Source organism: Pimephales promelas, chromosome 4, assembly GCF_988280905.1.
Source record: "Pimephales promelas chromosome 4, fPimPro1.hap1.1, whole genome shotgun sequence".
NCBI lineage: Eukaryota > Metazoa > Chordata > Actinopteri > Cypriniformes > Leuciscidae > Pimephales > Pimephales promelas.
The window spans coordinates 33,651,469-33,672,053 of record NC_142772.1 but is presented as its reverse complement, the minus strand read 5'-3'; the positions used below and the strand labels follow the sequence as shown (position 1 = coordinate 33,672,053).

The 20,585-nt window shown below is 38.1% G+C and overlaps 1 protein-coding gene across 1 annotated transcript; it reads left to right on the top strand.

Annotated features, from left to right (window-relative positions):
* The first annotated feature begins 272 nt into the window (after positions 1–272).
* On the top strand, positions 273–19,540 carry adamts15a (ADAM metallopeptidase with thrombospondin type 1 motif, 15a). The gene is made up of 8 exons (XM_039659306.2): positions 273–1,530; positions 10,092–10,224; positions 11,978–12,145; positions 15,092–15,378; positions 15,728–15,905; positions 16,053–16,228; positions 17,494–17,669; positions 18,641–19,540. Exons 1-8 carry the CDS (start codon positions 601–603, stop codon positions 19,458–19,460), a joined length of 2,868 nt encoding a protein of 955 aa, XP_039515240.1. The 5' UTR covers positions 273–600; the 3' UTR covers positions 19,461–19,540.
* Positions 19,541–20,585: the final 1,045 nt, after the last annotated feature.

The following is a 20,585-nucleotide window of genomic DNA, read 5'->3' as shown; positions in this document are numbered from 1 at the left end:
GATTAGCCGTTATCACTCGTGTTTGAAGGTTTTAGAAAAGGAAAGATACAAATAAATGTAGGCTAGCCATAACAGTTACAAGCTAAGACTAAAACATAAATTAAGATCATAATAGAGTGTATTTAAAACGTCGCAGTACTGTATATATCTGTAGTCCATGTGCTGTCCTCCCCTTGCGAACTTCATATCATAAGAGACTGTTTGGATGCTGTAAATGAAGTGGGAGGGGAACCCCGGCTCTTGGAGCGCTGCAGGCTGATGATGCGAAAGCTCACACAACCACAAGTACTTGCAGGCTTTACACCTTAAATCGAGAAGCATTCATATTAGTGAGCGCAACTCGAGCACCTCCCCAAAAACTTCTGATGACAAGCGCTAGATGTTTGCACATGACGCGCGCACATAAAGACGACAGATGAGTAGAGCCGCTTCAGTTTACAGGTACAAGAAAGGGATGGATCACAGACCGGCGGATTTCACACTTTATGGACGCGCAAAAGCAACATTTTAGTGCAACCGCATCCTGGAATATTGTTGCATCCACATCTCACTCAATCTCAATTTGCGCTTTATTAGTCCATTTTTTTCTCACGCACAAACATGTTTTTGTTGCTAAGGTCAGTTCTTCTTGTTAACGTGTTCTATGCTCAATTGGAAAATGTGAATTCAATGAAGAGTCAGTTTTGCGTGCCCGTCAGACTGAATCAAATCAAGAACAGTTTAGTCGGTGCAGAAGACAACACGTTGGAGCATAAAGCTGTATTTAAAATAAGTGCATTTGAACAAGATTTTGTACTCGATTTACAGTCGGACTCCAGCTTCATTGCTCCCGGTTTCTCGACGCGCGTCGACCCAACGGCTCATAATTCCGCGCACAGTGAAGATCTGAGCCGGTGTTTTTATGCCGGTGAGGTGAATGCCGATCCCTATTCCTATGCAGCGCTCAGCTTGTGCAAGGGTCTGCAGGGCGCATTCGGTTACGATGGTTGGGAATATTTCATCAAGCCGGCTTTTAACGACACTGGCCGGGATCATTTGCATGTCATTAGACGCAGATCTAACGCCAATATGAGTGGAAACTCAACTTCAAGGTGCGGTGTGGACAGCGATGTGACCCACACAGTTGCGCAGTCTTTGGCGAAGTTTAAGCACATGAAGGAACACCTGAGTAACATCACTATGTCAGTTCTGAAAAACCGCTCGAAAAGATTCGTCTCCATTCCGCGTTATGTAGAGACTTTAGTGGTGGCCGATGACTCTATGGCCAAATTCCACGGTGATGACCTCAAGCATTACGTGCTGACCTTAATGTCTGTGGCGGCTAAGCTTTACAAACACCCCACCATTCTCAACTCTATCAACATCGTGGTTGTCAAGTTTATGGTGATTAACGAGGAAGAGAAAGGACCCAAGGTTTCCGGGAACGCGGCGATGACCCTGCGTAATTTCTGCACCTGGCAGAAGAAGCTGAACAAAAACAATGACAAGCATGAGGAGTATTGGGATACGGCAATCCTATTCACAAAACAGGTAAGTGGGGTAATGCGCGTTTCGTCAATAGGGGGCACTATGAGAATCAGTGAATAGAATGATCCGGCTAATGGTAATTTTATCAAGATGGCTTGCAACATCTTGAAACAAAACTGAACACCACTCAGGCGGCTGCAATATACTTACCCAATAATCAACCCAAGTTAGACATGATGTATGATAACACTGTAATCACAGCTTTTAGCTGTTGCACTACATAAGTATAGATATGGTGTTTTAATGATGCATTGTTTGTAAAAAAAATAAAATAATAATTGCACATGCTTCAATTCATGCTTTTTTTGTTTAAATATATGAACACATTGGTATATAAAGCTTTTATAACTCTGAAATATATTTTGTGTCTCAAAGAGTAATGGGCAGGCTGCAACAAGAGTGGCCTCTGCAGTTAACCTGCAGTTGCCTCATGTTTATAAGTCTTCTTAAGGTCATGGGTCAGGCCTGCCTTGAAGCTACTGCCCTTTATCGCACTATGAGTAGGAATGCGTGCTATGAATCAGCAGATATACAATTCACATATCCACAATTAGCAGAGTGATAAAATTATTTGCTCATTAATCTCATTGTGCTGGAGCATTATTTTTAATTGAAAGCATTTAGCAATGATAAGTGATTTGAGATTGGACTTACAATGTCTAAATAAATGTAAAAAGTGCAATGTCTTCAGATGGCTGGTCAAATTATTGACGTTATGTCAGAGATAGAAGTCATTTAAACTCTTGGCAGGTCTGAGAAGATTATTTTGGGAGAAAACAGAAAGAGTGTGATCATTTGGAGGTAAAGGGATAGTTCTAAAGAGATAGACAAAGGTTCTGTTGTCATTTACTCACCCTCATGTCATTCCAAACCCCTATGACTATTTTTCTTTCATGGAACACAAAACATGGCGAATATCTAGGCCACTTGTTTTTCATATCATTAAAACTAATGTGGAAGTGTGCTGTCAAACTCCAAAAGGACAAAAGGGCACCATAAAGGTGACCTTCCTCATGTTCTAAAGACATATGTTTTTTTTTTCTTTAAATTTCAGTTTGTTTTTAATGCAAAACTACCACATGGCTCCAGAAGATTTGAAATGTAGTGCACTAGTCGTACTGACCAGTTTAATGATCCTTTTATAGTCGATTGTTTTTCGTCAATTTTCAACATACATTGTCGCAAAATTCCAAAACTGTACCTACGCAATTCACTGCCGTTTCCATCTGAACACCAGTGGCAATAAAACACCAACAACCTTTATTTTGTTTTGCATAAATTGTGATGATGTGTAAATTAAAACATAATAATCTTAATTGGTCACCTAATCTGTATGAAATTGTGCCTATTAGTGTCTGTAAAATCTACTTCTTTCAACTGTTTTCAATGACATTGACCAGGGCAACATTAAGGAATGGCTAAGCTTTGCATTCAGGCTCCAGTCATTATGCTTTCACACAGAAACTCCTCCTTTGCACTGACTCACCCTTACTAACCCGCATGAACTCATTTTAGGCTGTCAGCTGTTTTTTTAGGAACACTTGTATGTGTGAAAACAGCTCCAAATATGCCAGATGAGTGCAACCATTGTATCCTCTGGTAATCTGCTACAGTTACACATGAGCTGGACATCCAGACCAGTTATGTCTGCAGTCTGGATGGCAGCTGTAGTGAATCATTCTAAGAGGAGTAAATGTTTTATTGTTTCTTCTCCAAAGGGAACCTATGAAGCATTTTAGCAAGAGAGCAGGAGTTACTCCCTACATTCTTCCACTCATTATGTTCATTACTCCCTGTGGACAGAGAGAGAGATTGTCGGGTTTCTCCATGGTCTTGGATGAGTCAAGATGATCTGGAGAGGGGCTAGACTTGTACATGTGCTAACCTACATAAAGGAAAAAGTTTCCAACCTGATTAGAAATATGAATGAAATGACAAATATTGATTGAAAGACAGATGAATGATATGTATGAATGTATGATAGATGAACACTATAGTGTGTTGAACATATACACACACTGCATCTACAAAAATGTAGTTTCACCTCACATTTAAATGGAGATTATATTATAATGCTTTGGAAATCCATCGTATTAAAGTGCTAAAATAGGGAGATTAGCAAACCCAGACATTTTTGTGCTAGTTGCTATTTTCCATTCTGTTAAAATGAATGGGGACTGGAGCTTCAAGCTTCAAAACGGACCAGAAATGGATCATAAAAGTAGGTCATATATTTCTTATTAGTCTATTCACTTATAGCTTTTTTACTTTTCTGCTATGAAAGAGTTCATGAAAGAAGTAGCACTAGTCTGTGAATGAATCATACTTTTGAGTTAGATCTTTTCAATGAATCAGTTTTATAGAGCAGGTTTTCAATTGATTTGATCAAGAATCCATCTGATCCAGATCTTGAATTAATGAAGATAAGAACTTACATTTTGGACTTTTCCACTCACAAAACTATGATCATTTCAGGAGACATGGAATGTATTTATGGTTCTTTTGCATCCTTTTTAAAGTTTTAAAGTGCTTTTTGCTTGAATGGATAAGTGTTACATTATTTATATTTTGTGTGTGTATATGTACGTGTTCAATAGACAGAAGAAAGTCAAATAGACAGAACTATTTCTTTGTTCGATTGTTTATTTCAACAAGGCCAATGTATACAAAAGAGTTAAGGGAGTTTCATACAGCACTTTGGGAAATAGGCCTACACTAATGGGAGCATCCCCTAACCACAGTCGCAGCTGTGAGTGATCTTTACCCCTCTTTCTCCTCCCAACCCCCTTCAGTCTATTCCTTATTACTAGCATTTAATGAGCAGAATCTGAAAAGAGAGAAAACCTGTGTGGACATTCAGCCAGGAGAACTAATTAGTGAAATCAGCCTGCTGAGTTCAAGGGTGGAATAAACATATGGCAGGAATTTACTTTCTGACTCCTGGACTTTACACCTCTGCAAATGAATAAAATCTTTTAAAAAATCTTTTTATCCACCCTGTTCTGTTGTGACCAAATTGTCTGTAAAGTCACCTTTATTTATATAGCGCTTTTTACAATACAGATTGTTTCAAAGCAGCTTTACAGTGATAATTCATGCACCAAAGATTGTTTTGGCTGTATACAGCAGTGTCATTGTCTTGCTTAAGTAAGTTCAGTGTTGATTCATTTCCATTGTAAAAATCAGTTGTTAATTAATTTGGAGGCTTTTAAACACAACACAGTTTTCAAAGGAAAACAGAAGATGTTTTATGCGTTCTGGCTGTTTACACGACAACAGCGTTCTGGTGGCCTAAGAAACACAAACTTCAACTGGCTTCAAAGGGCAAGTTTTTGAAAAGTATATTGCAATCATCTCTGTGTAAACTTCAAAAATGTGAATCTGTGAAAACAGTGACGGCATGCACATCCCATGCGTATTGTGTTTAGTCTAGCCACGTGCATTTGACTGCATATATGCATTCTTTCTTTACAAAGTGACATTGCCAACTACTTACTTCAAAACATTTTTTGAAATTTTCACGTAACCGTGTGAACAGGAATCATTTCGATAACATTATTATCTGTACAGACGTAAAAAAGATGTTTCCGTTCCGTTTCAAGTACATCTTTCTGTCAAATAATGTAGTGGCATCAAAACCAGCAGTGGATTATTGTAGGTATTTTTATTCGCTAATTAAATATTATGGCAGTGAGAATGTTTTTTTTAAGAAGTCTATTTGTTGCAAGAAACAAGAAAAGTCTCAAAATGAGTCACTGTTGGCCAGCCATGCAAAACTGCATCAGTTCATGTTTAATAAAAACCAGAGCAAGAATTGTAACTAGGCCACTGTTGCAGGAGACTGAGAGTCATGCTATGGCAACATGAAATGTAACCATTACAATAGTGACATAAGATGGATTTACAATACTTTACATACAACTTCAGAACTACAGTTTATGGTGTATGTGCTGTTAAAGGACAAGTTCGGTATTTTACACTTACGGCCCCGTTTTAAGATTGTTTCTGATTAAATAGAATAGTTAATATTGAAATTTGGACAAAAACAGGTTTTATCATAGTTTTTGTCCCACTCCATTGACTTGACTTGGACAAAACCTATGATAAAACCTGTTGGAAAGCATATTTTGCAGCGATGTTTGTGTGAGCATATCAGTGAACACCCCAGACCACTCGGTATCTAAACATACTACACAGAATAAACTGTCACATAACATGTTTGGGGGAAAATAAAAATGGAATAATTCTCCTGTACTTCATGTGCTTCTGAGCTAATGTCAGGACTCAGGTTATTTGAGAATGTGTCTGATTACTTAGACTTGCAGTTTAACACTTAAAGGCCATTTGAAATCAAAATGTAAGTTTTATAGCTTTTAGTATGAATATGTTAGCCTTAATGTTATGAATAAGGTGGTGTGTTCCAAAACAATGACAACATTATTAAGAAGATATAAGCATTCAAAATTTGTTCGGTTGCTCAAACGCTTGAGTTTTATATTGTTTTCCAACTGATTGTTTAACAATGAAATGGCTAGAATATATTCACACTTTAACTAATGAATCAAATGTCCCATCAACACTTGGATTCGCTTCCATTGTTGCTGTCAAATACAACTTTTAGTCTGCGAGGTAAACTAAATGCCATTGGCTAATTTGAAAAGGGGGAGGGAGCCATTCAATATGTCCCGCCTTAGCATCCATTTTCAGTAGAAATTATGTCAACGCATCATACAAAGCTGCGTGTTCCAAGCCTTTTTATCATATCTGACAACTTGAAAACCAAAATGCTTTAGTTGAGTCTATAAACATGTAGGCCTGGTTTCACAGACAGGGCTTAGATTAAGCCAGGATTAAGCTTTAGCTTAATTAGTACATTTAAGTAGCTTTTATAAACACTTCTTTAAAAAGAACAATACTGATGTGCATCTTAAAACAAAACAATGGCACTGACATATTTTAAGATGCAAATACACAAGATCTATGCATTTGGTATAAACTTTTTATATAGTTCAATGCTTAAAAGATTTATTGTCCTGTGGCTCCTTCTACTGGGCAACGTTAATATCACAGCGTAGAATTTGCAGCCTCCAGAGCATCATAAATTTATGAAACTCATGAAATTCAGCTTGTTTGCTCAAATTTGTTCTCTGCGTCATCACTAAATGAATAAAATGTCTAAAATCAGTTGTTATAATTAAGTTTTTTTTATATTGAGATCACAAGAAAACTTTTATGTTGAGATCAAGAGAAAACTTTTGTTGTCGAGGTCTCAAGAAAATTAGGTCAACATCATGAGAAAACAACTTTTGTTATGTTGAGATCATGAGAAAACAAGAAATAAAAAACAAAAATGCATGGCCGCCCTCCATTGCTAAAGTTACCAGCATCATCAAACGTCCTATCCTATTCAGCTATGTTCCTTAGTTGGCAAACTCAAAGTAACCAACAGCCTTGGGCTACATAGGCCCATCTCCTATTTTTATATAACAACATATTTGGTTTGAAAATGATTACTAGCTTGGAGCTTGTTGACTGCCATGTGAGCTTGTTTTTTGCAGTCTGTTCTCAAATTCGTCACATGGTACGATTCAAGAGAAACTCTTTCATTGAGTTTTCTTGGGCAGTAGAGTATTTGGAACAAAATGAAACAACAACAAGATGGCGAAAATTAAATACCTCAAATAAAAATTGGGAAATGCTCTATTGCAATCATTAGAAAAATCATCTCAATTTTGTCATTTTGAAGCACTACAATTGGATTGCTATATGGTCTGTATTTAATTATGCGCTTGTTTGCACAGACACTCTGCTGGAAGTGTACATCTACTTGGGTTGCTAACCATATAACCACTATCTCCCTGCAGGGGTAGAGTTAAATAGTTTATCAGAGAAAGTACAACATTGATCTAGATAGAAAGTGCGAAGGAAGGCAAGAATTAGTGAGAGAGGGAAAACAGAGAGAAATGCACATATGGAACAGTTTGGATTTTATAAAGGCATAATGAAAGTCGTATGTTTGCAATGTTGGATGCCAATTGGGTCAGCGCTGCTTGTGGAGAGTGTGGGCAAGTAAACCCCCCTCCCCCTGTTTTGCTGAGGATAAAGAGATTTCTGGCCAAACATAGAGGATGGATAAAAAACAGTGGATAGATAAGTTACTTGAAATTACTTGGAAGTCTCTGCTCTCACTGCTTATCTAACATTGTGAGAGCACTGGAGTCTGGACCATTAGCTTAACCGGGACCTGAAAAAGATCTTGTTTCCTCCACCTGGCACAGGCTGATGGCTACAATCCAGTGAAAAGACCCATACCTTATTTAATATTATTGAGCACTTGGAGTCAGAACTGAGGGTATAACTCAATGGAGTAACATGAAACTGATCAGATAACATATTAAATGATTTCTGACAAATATTGCATGTAAAAAACTAAACCTCACCTCATTTGCTCTTTTCTTCATATTTCAACTAGCAGTCCAAACAGATTTTAGATCCAAGTCACACGAGTACAAGTTTTTCAGAACAGGGATCTGGCCCACAGTGTTTCTAATTTTTAATCAGATGTTTCATATTTCCACTGAACTTGAACTTATTTTTCCCTGAATGTTTGTTCCCTGGCTGTAGATTGTGTATAGCAGTCTGTGGACTACATATGACCAAAATAATGACCTCAACACCATAATTGCGAACAACTATAATTGTTCATGTTCTTTAGTAATCCAATCAGAAAACCATTTGCTTTCAGATTGTTTGTGTATACTTGTAACTAGAGCAGAGTGGCTAATTGAATCACTAATGTGAAGTTAAAAACCCTTGTGCATAGAACAGCTGGTGTTGAGGTAGTGGAGAATGGAATGATTTAGAAAAAGAGGTCACACCTTTCCTGTTACATGCATTTGTGGGAAGAGGCCTTCACGTAATAATAGACTGCATTTTTTTTTTTTTGCGCCAACTTCGCTGTATTTTCATCCTGAGAGTAGAGTCAGGTCATGCAGAAAGTTAGGGGGCATGCCGAAAGGTTTTTACGTTACGTTTTAAGGTCTGTTGTAGCATTGTGTACCTTTTTGCACGCCCATTATGACCTGCAGCTATCCCTGTCTCTCTGTCTCACAGATTAGTTGTTACACAAAATGATGACTGAAGAATTCATTCCCAACCACTTTATGTCTGACTACAGGGAAGTTATTTGACCTGCTGAATATTTGAGTGAGGCAGCTATCGTCAGAAGGTCTAAAAAGATTCAGGGGACTTTGTTTATGATTAGCCCCATGATGATCACTGGGAGTTAGCAGCTGGATTCTCATACATCAAGAAATGTAGAGAATGTGAGAACTAGGTCAAAAATGAGAGAGACCAGAAGAAACCCCCTTTCCTTACAAGCTGTCTTGGAATTTTACTAAACGACTAACAATTTTATGTTTATATACAAATATATCCGTTGTTGCTCACTCTGATGTGTGACTTCAGCTTAGACAATGCAATTTAATTTGTGGTCAAAGCTATCAGAGCAAAAGCTGAGCATTAAAGGATTTGAATAAACAGTCTCTTTTGAATGTGGTGAAGCTTCTGTTCCCTTTAAGCGTGTTGTAGCCAGAAAGAAACTCTACTTTTAATGCTAAGGTTACGACCGCAGTCAGTGTTAGTTCTTTTTTGGGAGTTGGTATAGGGTGTTGCACCATGGGATAAGGTTGACGAGAAAACCTGCTATTATGATGTTTAGTCAGTAGGGCTTCACCAGATATTTTGAGAAAATTCATATAACACAATATAGGTCAGTTGGAAATTCCTTTGGACTGAGATTTTGTATTTTTTCAACAATAAAAATAAGAGATATTTGGGGTATCTGAAATATGTCCACGTCAATCTTAATTTCATAATTTTCACTCACTTTCTTTTTCATTATGCTAATGTTATTCTTCAGTTACATTTACCTGCATATCAGTGCTGCCCGGAAGTTTTTTTTATTTGTTTATTATCACTAATATTATAACTTTACACCAGGATTTATGAACCAATGATTGAAACCCGGCCTGATCTCATAAAAATGTGTCTCTATAGTATGCATTGTATTTATTTGCAATTTATAAGTGCAAATGAGTTTACACTAATACGCACGTACCCCATTCTAGACATTCTACCCAAGTGTACAATACTCACGTACCCCACACCCATAATTCTACCCAAGGGGTTTACAGTGCATATCATATTTATCAACAAATTTTCACAGATAAATTGCATGATAAATACAATGCATAATTTCATGAGATTGGGTTGTTGAAACCACATGCCATTGGGTGACACTTCCTAGCATCATCACCAATTTGTATATTACTGAATGCTAAATGTATTATATATATATATATATATATATATATATATATATATAATTTCAGAATTTTTAAAAATTTCTAATTTTTTACATTTTCGCATATTTAAGTGTAATGTAAAAATATAGATTACACTTTAAAGTGAGAAATGAGAAATTTTTAAAAATTCAGAAAGAAATGTGTTAAAAATTCAGATAAGGATTATGACCACAATTTGTTGTTGTTTTGCTGATCTAGGACCTGTGTGGAGCTTCAACATGTGACACACTGGGTATGGCAGATGTTGGCACCATGTGTGATCCCAAGAGAAGTTGTTCTGTGATTGAAGATGATGGGTTGCCATCTGCCTTCACTACTGCCCATGAGCTTGGTAAGTGTAAACAAATGTATAAAGCGCAACAGTAGGATTGTGGCATTTAAAATCCCATTAATTTTCTCCATTGAGCACTCGATTTTCAATCCGTTTTTCAACTGTATCTTAGTTAAGAATTAAATGGCTAGAATTTATCATACACCTCTACTATTGAATCCAACGTATCATCAGCACTCGGTTTCGCTTCCATGGTACTCTCAAGTACTGAATGAACTGCAGTCTTTAAGTTTCAAGATTGTTAAACAGGGATGTATGCTTCACACAAGTCAATGTGATTGACTTCAATATAAAAGTATTAAATAGCAATATGGTCTATCAAAAAACACATTACTCATACTCCCTGGCTCTCCTATAACTATTTGACCCATTAGCCGGTTGCCCCTGCTGGCAAATGTTGTAACTGTGTCTGATGTCGACGCTATGGGGAACGCGTCAGTGTGACTGCATCTGAAGCATGTGTGATTGGCGCAACAACTTCAGTTTTTGACATGTGACGCGTACTGCGGAAGCTATTAAGAACAATGCAGCATTAGTTTCTGTGTCTTCAGCAAGAAGGAGGTGGATCTTGTGACCATCGAGACCATCGAGGTTGTTACATGTGCAGTGGCCAAGTTAAACATCGATTGGCTGGCTGAGAAACAAGAATCGGATTGTGAGAACAAGCTGGATGAGCACTTCCTGCCCAGTAAAACTCGACCTCCAAGTCAGGCCTGCCTTTCTGTCCAGACCTCCACACTGAGGTGTCTAGGTAGAGGGAAAAACCCTTCTCCTCACGTACATCCCGAGCAGGCTCAGGTACTGGAATAGGGAGTTCAGTCTCTCTTGCCGAAGGAGGCCATTGAATGCTAATTAAAGCCATCTTACACCCTTTGGGCTACATGCCCATAGTACCCACAAATATTGCATTTTATGCGATATTGCTAGGCTTTCATCCTCCTCCTTTCGTGTTGGTAAACCAAGAGAAGCTCAATCTACTTTGCCCAGTTAAGGGCCTTGAGACTTATGTCCATGGACTGCCCAGTGGCGTAACTGGCGACTAGCTGTTGGTTTGATTCGGTTCACCCAGACAGGGTTCCCCCAGCTAAAATATTGATTTAATACATTGTGCACAATATCACTGACTCACACTCAAAAAAGTTTTTCCTTAACTAGTATTCAGATTACATCTCCCAGCAAAAACTTAATGCTTCAATAACAAGCCTATTGCATCGTCACTTATTTTATTTGAAGGTGCTGTAATAACTTATCTGAAAGCTTGCCAATGCCAACCCTACAAAACATGCTAGAACAAGTAATTTCAGTATCCAAAAACCTTTGGAGGATCTACACAACATTGTCCCAGAAATTATGTTCATTCAGTTCAGATTAGCTCAGTGGAACACTGAGAAATGATAAGCTCTATTGAAGTGGCTTGTTTCCCTGTAGGAACCATAATAGGCGGTTTTGTAAAAGTTTCCTCTCAAGGCCAGGGAGGAAATGTGGGGAGCTGTTGGAGGTATTGTAGAAGTGATTCAGGATAGCTTTGGTCTGATTGCTGACAGGAAAATTGTATGAAAGTTGTTGGAATTATTGGTGATTTAAAAGGCAAACAGCTAAACTTACATTTGTATCATTTCCAGAGATGGTTCATTTACATCAAGATGGAGTGCTGGCACACCTTGCATTTTATGTCTCTTTTTTTTCTCTCCTCTTCTGTGTTCTCATCATTTCTCACTCTTTCCTTCTCCCCTTTATTCCTTCCCTGCTGCAGGACATGTATTCAATATGCCACATGATAATGTTAAGGCTTGTGAGGAAGTTTTTGGCAAGCTGCAGGACAATCACATGATGTCTCCCACTCTGATCCGAATCAACCGTACCAGTCCTTGGTCCCAATGCAGTGCTGCCATTATCACTGACTACCTGGACAGTGGACACGGTAAGTCAAAGAAAGTGAAACGTAGCAGGTCGAGACTGTGAATTTGAGAAAGTGCTCATGAATTTTTAAGCAAACTGAGTTGGCCTGAATATGGGTTGCTTGTAACGTGAATTACAAATGCGACTGTGTGTGCACTTTTTGCATAATGCCTAATCTTGTAGATTTGGCCTTTGCAGGGTTATTGTACAAAGGTAAAGCCATGTGAAAGTGAAGAAAGTACAACACTATAAGTGTTAAAGTACAACACGGTAAAGTACAGTACAGTACGATTCGGGACGGTAAACTCTGATCCAGCTTGCGTTTCCACCGCAAACAGGACCTATACTTGATAGGTGTGGTGTTTGCCGGATAGAGGCGATCAACACCATTTTCGCACGAAGAAGAAAGCGACATAGTAAACAACAATGGATGACATACAGCAGATCTTGTTCTTGCTTCTCAGCATGTGGATGTTTGTCACAAGAAGACAAGCGCCAACATTAGGGCATTCCTCAATACCAAGTACGCAAAGTCCGACTCAGGAGAATGACTCGTGAGGACGTGAGTCCGGTAATTCTGCCAATGAAACAGCCGTTCTTGAAAGAGTAACTCAGCTCGCTTTGCTACTCCAGTTATCTCTGTATGTACATTTTAGGCAACAATAAAATGAAATATGTTATAAAACACCCCTCTGCCTCTTTTCGTTTTCATTTAAAGAAATTTTAAACATTAAAGGCACACAATTGTGGTTCAGGCAACACATATTGATTATATTCACTCCATGCATGACGTTAGCCTATTTATAAATAAACAAAATATTAAACACAACCCTTCCTTTTTTCGTTTACATATTTAAAATATTAAACTTATCCCAGGCAATATGTGCATTTGTACGAAACAACAATTGTTGCAATAAACAACATTACAGTGATCATCTTGTAATAAAATTAAAAATGACAAAACTCAACCCTATCTCTTTTTGTTCATTTTTATCAATAATAGCCATTATAAAAGTATAAGTAAAAGGCGCAAGAAGTTTACAGTAAGAAATAAAGCAAACAATACAGTCAAATATACAAATTCAGTGCTCTAGTCTAACATCACAATGGTAAAGTTTAATATATGAAACTTCACTTAGCCCTCAGACAAAACGATTGGCAAGGGAACAAAATAGATTCACAAGACCAAAGATCGCCATTAGGTCTACACGAGACAAATTATATCTCATGTTTAACCACTACAGAGACATCAGAGTCTGACAGTGGCAAACGTCAGAATGGCTAGACGAGGAAAGGCTGTTCCAGGCGGAGTACATGAGCTCAGAGCTCATAATTTTCATAAATCTTTATAAATAAACTACAGTTTTGAGCTTTAAACAACTACATTCTCGCCTGAAAAACTCTTAAAACTACATTCCGTGACACAATAACAGTAGTATTATTCAGAGAGTATTTCAACTCTATATTAAAACATGTTGTATCTTATGTTGTCATTCCCATTGTAGCACACGCAAGTGACGATTCTCTGTCAACCAATCAACGTTCTGCAGTGAGTCTATATGTTCTCGGGGTAAGGGTGTTCGTCAGTCGGCTTCCCGACCAAGAAATGGTACGATCACAAATAAGGGTGCTTGGGTGGCCACTTCAAGTTTAGCGCCTTCCACCATGGCCTCAGGTGCTCCTCGTCTTTAGGTGGTAGCTGTAAATCGTAAAGTGCACCCACAACACTCCGACCACTTCACACTGTGCTCGTAACACCGTTGATTTAGTTGTTCTCTCCTCTTAATCGAATTGTTATGGCAGACCCTAACATATAATACTTGACATATTTTACTGTTACAGCTATATAATTACATCTAGCAACTAGCCTAGTTCCCTTTCATAGACTGTAAAAAACAAATACTTTCTACCAAGTTGGTAGAAGTCCCTCTCAGCCGGAAGTGAGATGACAAAACGAACGCATTGGTGTCGCCCTTGTTGTCGTGGAAAATAAGGTGAATATAGCAACGAACTTCAGACCAGGCCCAAGGTCTGTGGTGAGTTTGGTGCTTAGAGAATTAAAGCTCTGGAAAATTTTGTCTCAGAAGACTAATATTAAATTTAAATAGCATTTCAGTATGCTGGCTTTCTCAAGCCAACATAACAAATGTTACAAAAAAATATTTCAAATAAATGCTCTTCTTTTGAACTTTCTATTTACCAAAGAATACTGAAAAATCATGTTTCCCCCCCAAAAAAATTAAGCAGCACAACCGTATAATATAACATCTGTAATATTAAGAAATGTTTCTTGAGCACCAGCTCAGCATATTAGAATGCTTTCTGAAAGATCATGTGACTTACTTTTTTTTATGAATGCAGCCTTGGTGAGCATATTTTTTTTTTTATAAACACTTTACAAATCTAACCATATACCCCTTTGAATGATCGTGTATACGAGTCAGCTTAGAGTGATTTATAGAGTCTGGATTTAACACCTCAGTGTCGGTGCTTTCTAAAAAGCTGTCTTCAAAGAAATAGATGTCTCAAGGCCAGCTTAAGTTACAGCTTGCCAAAATTCTGTGATTTAAACTTTTGTTTAAACAGTGTGGCAACTGATGTAACTGTTTGACTGGAGTGTTTCTGTGAATGTTTACAGTGGGATTCAGTACCCCTTTCAGGGTTGGTATTTGCCCTCTGTAGACTACATCTCTGATAAACACAATATGTCATGCCCACATTTAAATCATCTATTTAAACTTTAGTTCCTTTCTGTTAAAAGCAATACTTTTTTGTATTTTAACCCTCATCCTCTCCTTGCATTCTACAACAAACCCTTCCCTCATGGGTCAAACTTACCCGAAGCCCTAAAATGATACCTTTTTCACCCCGGGTTTTTTGAGCAAGCATCAATATCTAAAGTGCTGTAAATAGAATTTCATACAACTGTATAAATGCAACTTTCTGTTATTCTTTGATATCAATGCAGGTGATTGTCTGCTGGATCAACCTCACAAACCGTTAGCTCTTCCAGACGTGCTTCCTGGTGCATCGTATGGTTTAGATCGGCAGTGTGAGCTTGCCTTCGGTGCCGGCTCAAAGCCGTGCCCATTCATGCAGGCACCATGTCAGCGCTTATGGTGCACAGGGAAGACCCGTGGGCAACTGGTGTGCCAAACAAGACACTTTCCGTGGGCAGATGGAACCAGCTGCGGGGACGGACAGCTCTGCATGCGGGGCACATGCATGGAGAAACAGGAGATAACTAAAACTAAGGTACCTTCACACACTGCCCGGCCAAAAAAGTTGCTGTTTGGGTTTAAATTGGCAAACACACACACCCATTTTAAAGGAACTCTCACTGTGAAAGATGTCATGTGGCACAACAGAGCTTTGACATACAGTATTGATGTCAGCCTGTTAATCGTACTCCACTTGACCTCTTACTTGGTTTATTTGCCCTGTTGCTTAAAGAATTTGCACATGACCCGTGAACGAGTAGTGTTCTTTATGGCCGAGTCATCTGGGGTTTAGAAGTAAAGTTTTCTGTTGTCCGGGGTTGTTTAATGTTTATTAAAGGTCAAGTGATCTCTGACCTCCCCCTCTTCCTGTTCCTCTCTGTTAGATGGATGGCAGATGGGGTAAATGGGGGCCATTTGGTACCTGCTCCAGAACTTGTGGAGGTGGTGTGCAGCTGTCTAAGAGAGAGTGTGACAACCCTGTGCCGGAGAATGGAGGCAAATACTGTCAGGGAGTGAGAGTCAAATACCGGTCCTGCAACATTTCCCCATGCACTGACACAGGTTTAAAAAACATTTCAGAATGTTTTTAATCCCCAAAAAATCAGCATACAAAAATTGTAATTTTAATTTGACTTTTTTGTATGAATTTCAAATGGAATCAAATATTTCAAGAAATGTGCTCTCCTTTCATCTGCCCCCCTTTTTTAGGGAAGAGCTATCGTGAGGAGCAGTGTGAAGCTTACAATGGGTTTAGTCTGAACACTAACCGGCTCACCCCTTCAGTGGTGTGGGTGCCCAAATATTCTGGTGTGTCGGCCAAAGATATGTGCAAGCTGATCTGCAGGGCAAATGGAACAGGATACTTCTATGTTCTTGCACCAAAGGTGAGCAATAAGTGTTAAGAAAAATAAAAAATATGTAACAAATTTGAGTTTGAACGCATCAAAAATATATAAATACAAAAATATTAGTTTAAAATTTAATTTAAATATGAATATCATGCATTCAGGGGAAATATATGAGTTAACATAAATGGAGCTTGAGTGCTTTATGAGGGATGTGGAAAACACATTAATTTATGGTCTCCTATGATATAAAGTGAGACACATTAACACCATAAAATACATTTGCAATAATTTGATACATAAAAGGCTACACATGCAATTTCAGAACAGTTATGAGCTAGTGGACATTGATCTAAGAAATTACTGAAATGCAAAGAATCATTAAATTAAAAACATTTATTACTATACGCATGAGAAGAAAGTACGTGGAGAGCTACCAGCTCCACCAGTTTCATGGCTGCTTTACACTTATGTCAGATGTCACTACAGAGCCGAGTGGTCAGGAATAGGAAAAGGGCCTATCTTTTGTGAGATAGTGTTGTGTGGAGTGAAACTGCACAGACGCAACAGTTACGTCATGACTAGTGTACGGCTAGAGGTATGTTTATGAGACTGACATGCTGTTTTAACCAGCCTTTGACACTGTAGAAAACTATTCAGAGCTTGAACTCTCAAGGAGACTGAAAAAACTCCAATCTCAAGTCATGTTTTACTTGATAAAAATAAAATAAAATACTAAAGGCTAAACAGAACAATAATCCCGTAAGCCTCATTGCTAATTTGAAGGTGTGACAAATCATCCAAAACAAATGGTCAAAAGAGTAGAGCCAGAAATAGCTTAATAGTCCCTATGAAATATAAATATACTAACTTGTATTTGAAATATATTTATTTTACCGGTAAGTATACTACAATACATTTACATATTTATGAACGTAATATAAATAGCCAGCAACTGGTGTACTAAATTGGTATACTTAAAGTCTGCTAAATTGGAACGACCAATTTTGTACTTAAGGCACTTTAGTTATCCGGAAATAGTGCTGAGGTCCAACTAAAAATATACTTAATTATATTTGATATATCTAATGCATACATATTCTGTAGGCCTATATCTTTGTTTTAATATCTATAATTTCACTTAATTACAAATAAAAAAAGTGTCATTTATTTCTCTAAATCATCAATCCATCAATAATTAAAAAAAAATGTTGTATAAGAAATCCCCTTGTAAAAGAATAGTCACTATAAAATGCAGCAATTAAATTACATTTTAAATCTTTTTTTTTTTCTGCTTTTTATAGGTTGTTGATGGTACACCATGTTCTCCTGACTCCTCATCAGTCTGTGTCCAAGGCAAATGCATCAAGGCAGGCTGTGATGGAAAACTGGGATCTAACAAAAAGTTTGATAAGTGTGGTGTCTGTGGAGGAGATAACAAGAACTGCAAGAAGGTCTCAGGCCTTTTCACCAAGCCCATGTAAGTGAAGTTAAATAAGAAGATAAATAATCTTCAAGGGTCATGAAATTAAGCGCAGCATCAGCTCTGGCAGGTCACGTTAGTCAAGCTTGCATCAGCTGACTCTCAGCTGATCCACGTCTACCTATAGGAATACGTATCACTGTATACATAATAAGCTCCTTTGAGTATTATCAGCCGTTATCACGTTCTCAGGAGCTAATTACCCTCCTTCATCCCCAGCTCCTCCTCTCGTCAGTCAGTATTTGGCCTTCTGAGTGCCCTTTGAATCAGAATAAATTCTCGAATTTTAAAATCTTCAATTAATGATATCTGCAATACATTCATGTTGGTTCCGTTCTGTTTAGCCTATAGGAGGTTATTGCTGCTCTCCCTGCTCTTATCCATGCAAGGCTGCATGAATGGTTTGGGAGTTCTTGCCCAGAACCGCTGATCCTAATTTTATGCTAATTGTGAAACGTATTTGACTATAGAGGTCCTGACAGAATGGCATTTTTTTGTGGTCTCTAATGTCCACTTATAATGATATCAAATTTTGACATAAATCCTGTTTTGACCCTCTCTTTCGAACACATGGCGTGCTACATTCAAGACTTTGAAGTAAACATCCAATGTTATATGATTGGGTCAGAGCTTTGCATATTAAAATCATTTTCAAAGTTCCCGCCATTACACATGTGGAATTTCTGAAGTGGAAAAATATCTCGTAACATAGTTGAAACATTTGCTAACAATGTGAACACTTATTAATGTCTATAGCGTGCAAATAACGTGATAAACCATTTATACCTACATATCTATATACAGGACAGTTTTTTTTTTAGTTTTTTTTTTTCAATGTGGTTACGTTCAATACAACCTGCAAACACACGTTCTCATTATTTTTGATGCATGCAGACCGGTCAACTGATATACAGTACTAGGAAAGAAAAGATTACGCAAAAAAACATGAATACTTTTTCTTTTCTCAGGCATGGTTATAATTTTGTGGTCATGCTTCCCATGGGAGCCTCCAACGTCGACATCAGGCAGCGTGGCTACAAGGGCATCATGAGTGATGACAACTATCTTGCTGTCAAGAACAACCAGGGCAAGTACCTGCTGAATGGAAACTATGTGGTTTCAGCCATGGAGAAGGATATTCTGGTGAAAGGGAGTCTGCTCCGCTACAGTGGAACAGTTGGATCCTCAGAGACTCTACAGGCTGTGAAACCTCTGGGTGAAGCCCTGATAATTGAAGTGCTGTCTGTGGGCCAGATGACACCTCCACGCATACGCTACTCTTTCTACTTGCCACGAGAGAGCAAGGATAACAAGGTGCAAAAGAAAGAAGGAAAGGCACGTGCTGAAAACAGTGTCCTTAGGGAAGATGGAGGGATCAGCAAAGGTGAAAAGGAAGCAGATCTTCTGAAGGACAAAATCTCACCTATGTACGTCAAAGATATCGCACCAAAACCAGGGAAGTGGGTGGCGTCAGGGTGGGACGTTTGCTCAGTTACTTGTGGTAATGGACTCCAGAGGAGGATGGTGCAATGTCTTGGGGTAGATGGTGGGCCCGGGGTGGACTGTGACCCTCACCAAAAGCCAAGTGCTATTTGGGCATGTGGAGACCCTTGCCCTATGTGGGAGGTGGGCGACTGGTCCCCCTGCTCCAAGACTTGCGGGAAGGGTTTCAAAAGGCGCCTGCTTCACTGCGTTACAAAAGTGGGAACGTTGCTTTCCAGGGAGAAGTGTGCAGACAAGAAGAAGCCACAGGAGCTGGACTTCTGTTCATTAGCCCCTTGTAAATAAGCAGCGTCTCCCTTTATCATTGCTCTACATGGACCTTCTATTTTTGTCGAATTGCATATTCAAAAGAGAAAAAAACTAAGTTCTGGATCATAGTTTATATTTTCTCATCTGCCTGACAAAGGGACAAACAATGACAAAACAATGACAAAAGACAGACATCTGTGCTCATGAGATAAACAGGTTTGAACACAAATGCAAATAGTACTCTACCTCCAATTGTAACTATTATTAATTAATTCATCACCTGTAAATCATCCAGATGAGATCAAATTCATAATCATGAATAGCATTATAGCCCGATGTCATTACAATTCATAGGTATTCGTACATAATATCTTCATATTTATTTTTGTTTGTTTGAATAATGCCATAGACGTATTGACAGCATCTAAAACAAAAGTATGTAACTATGAATTTAAAACAACATTTATGAATTCTTTATTATTTGTTATAAATATATTTGTATAGTTACCTAATCTCACCTCTATCCTGAAGCTAACCACTTCTCAACAATATATATAAAAAATATATATAAAAAAGGCAGATAAATGTAAATTATTTAAAATTAAGTAAAAGCAATAAAATGTGATGACACTGAACACATTATTGTCATTGATTAAATGCAGTGCCATTAACATCAGTTCAGTATTCCATTAAAAAAATTTTTATGCCTATACAGTACATCATTCACATGTAAAATGCTTACATTTGAGATGCTGTAACATGTCAATAATGTAAGTGTCTATGCAGACATGAAAATAATGTGATAGAACCACACTTTATACGAATACCTGTGATTACTAATGAGATGACATTGGGCATTGCAATGCAAGGCCAATACAACAGTGTAGTTTTAAAGCCTAATGTGCACAAATACAGCACTGAACGGATGAATTTTTTTCTGCAGACATCAGTGTAAACATCTCTATTTGTGTGAGCTAATTGATGTTTGAAATGGCCATTAATGAATGCCTAGAGTGGAGAGAAGCCAACAAGAACTGATATAGTCCATCTGGGTTAACCGAAACATTCCACAGGGCATATAATAAACTTGCTCAGAAATGCCCTTGGACTGCATAGAACTGGCTGCAATCTACCCTTTTTTTTTTCCTGGGGAGAAATTAA

Excerpts from the sequence above, each read along its gene's own strand:
- adamts15a (XM_039659306.2), top strand. The coding sequence starts at position 601 with ATGTTTTTGTTGCTAAGGTCAGTTCTTCTTGTTAACGTGTTCTATGCT. Across the intron at positions 15,379-15,727 it reads AGGAGATAACTAAAACTAAG|ATGGATGGCAGATGGGGTAA; the intron begins GTACCTTCACAC and ends CCTCTCTGTTAG. Across the intron at positions 15,906-16,052 it reads TTCCCCATGCACTGACACAG|GGAAGAGCTATCGTGAGGAG; the intron begins GTTTAAAAAACA and ends CCCCTTTTTTAG.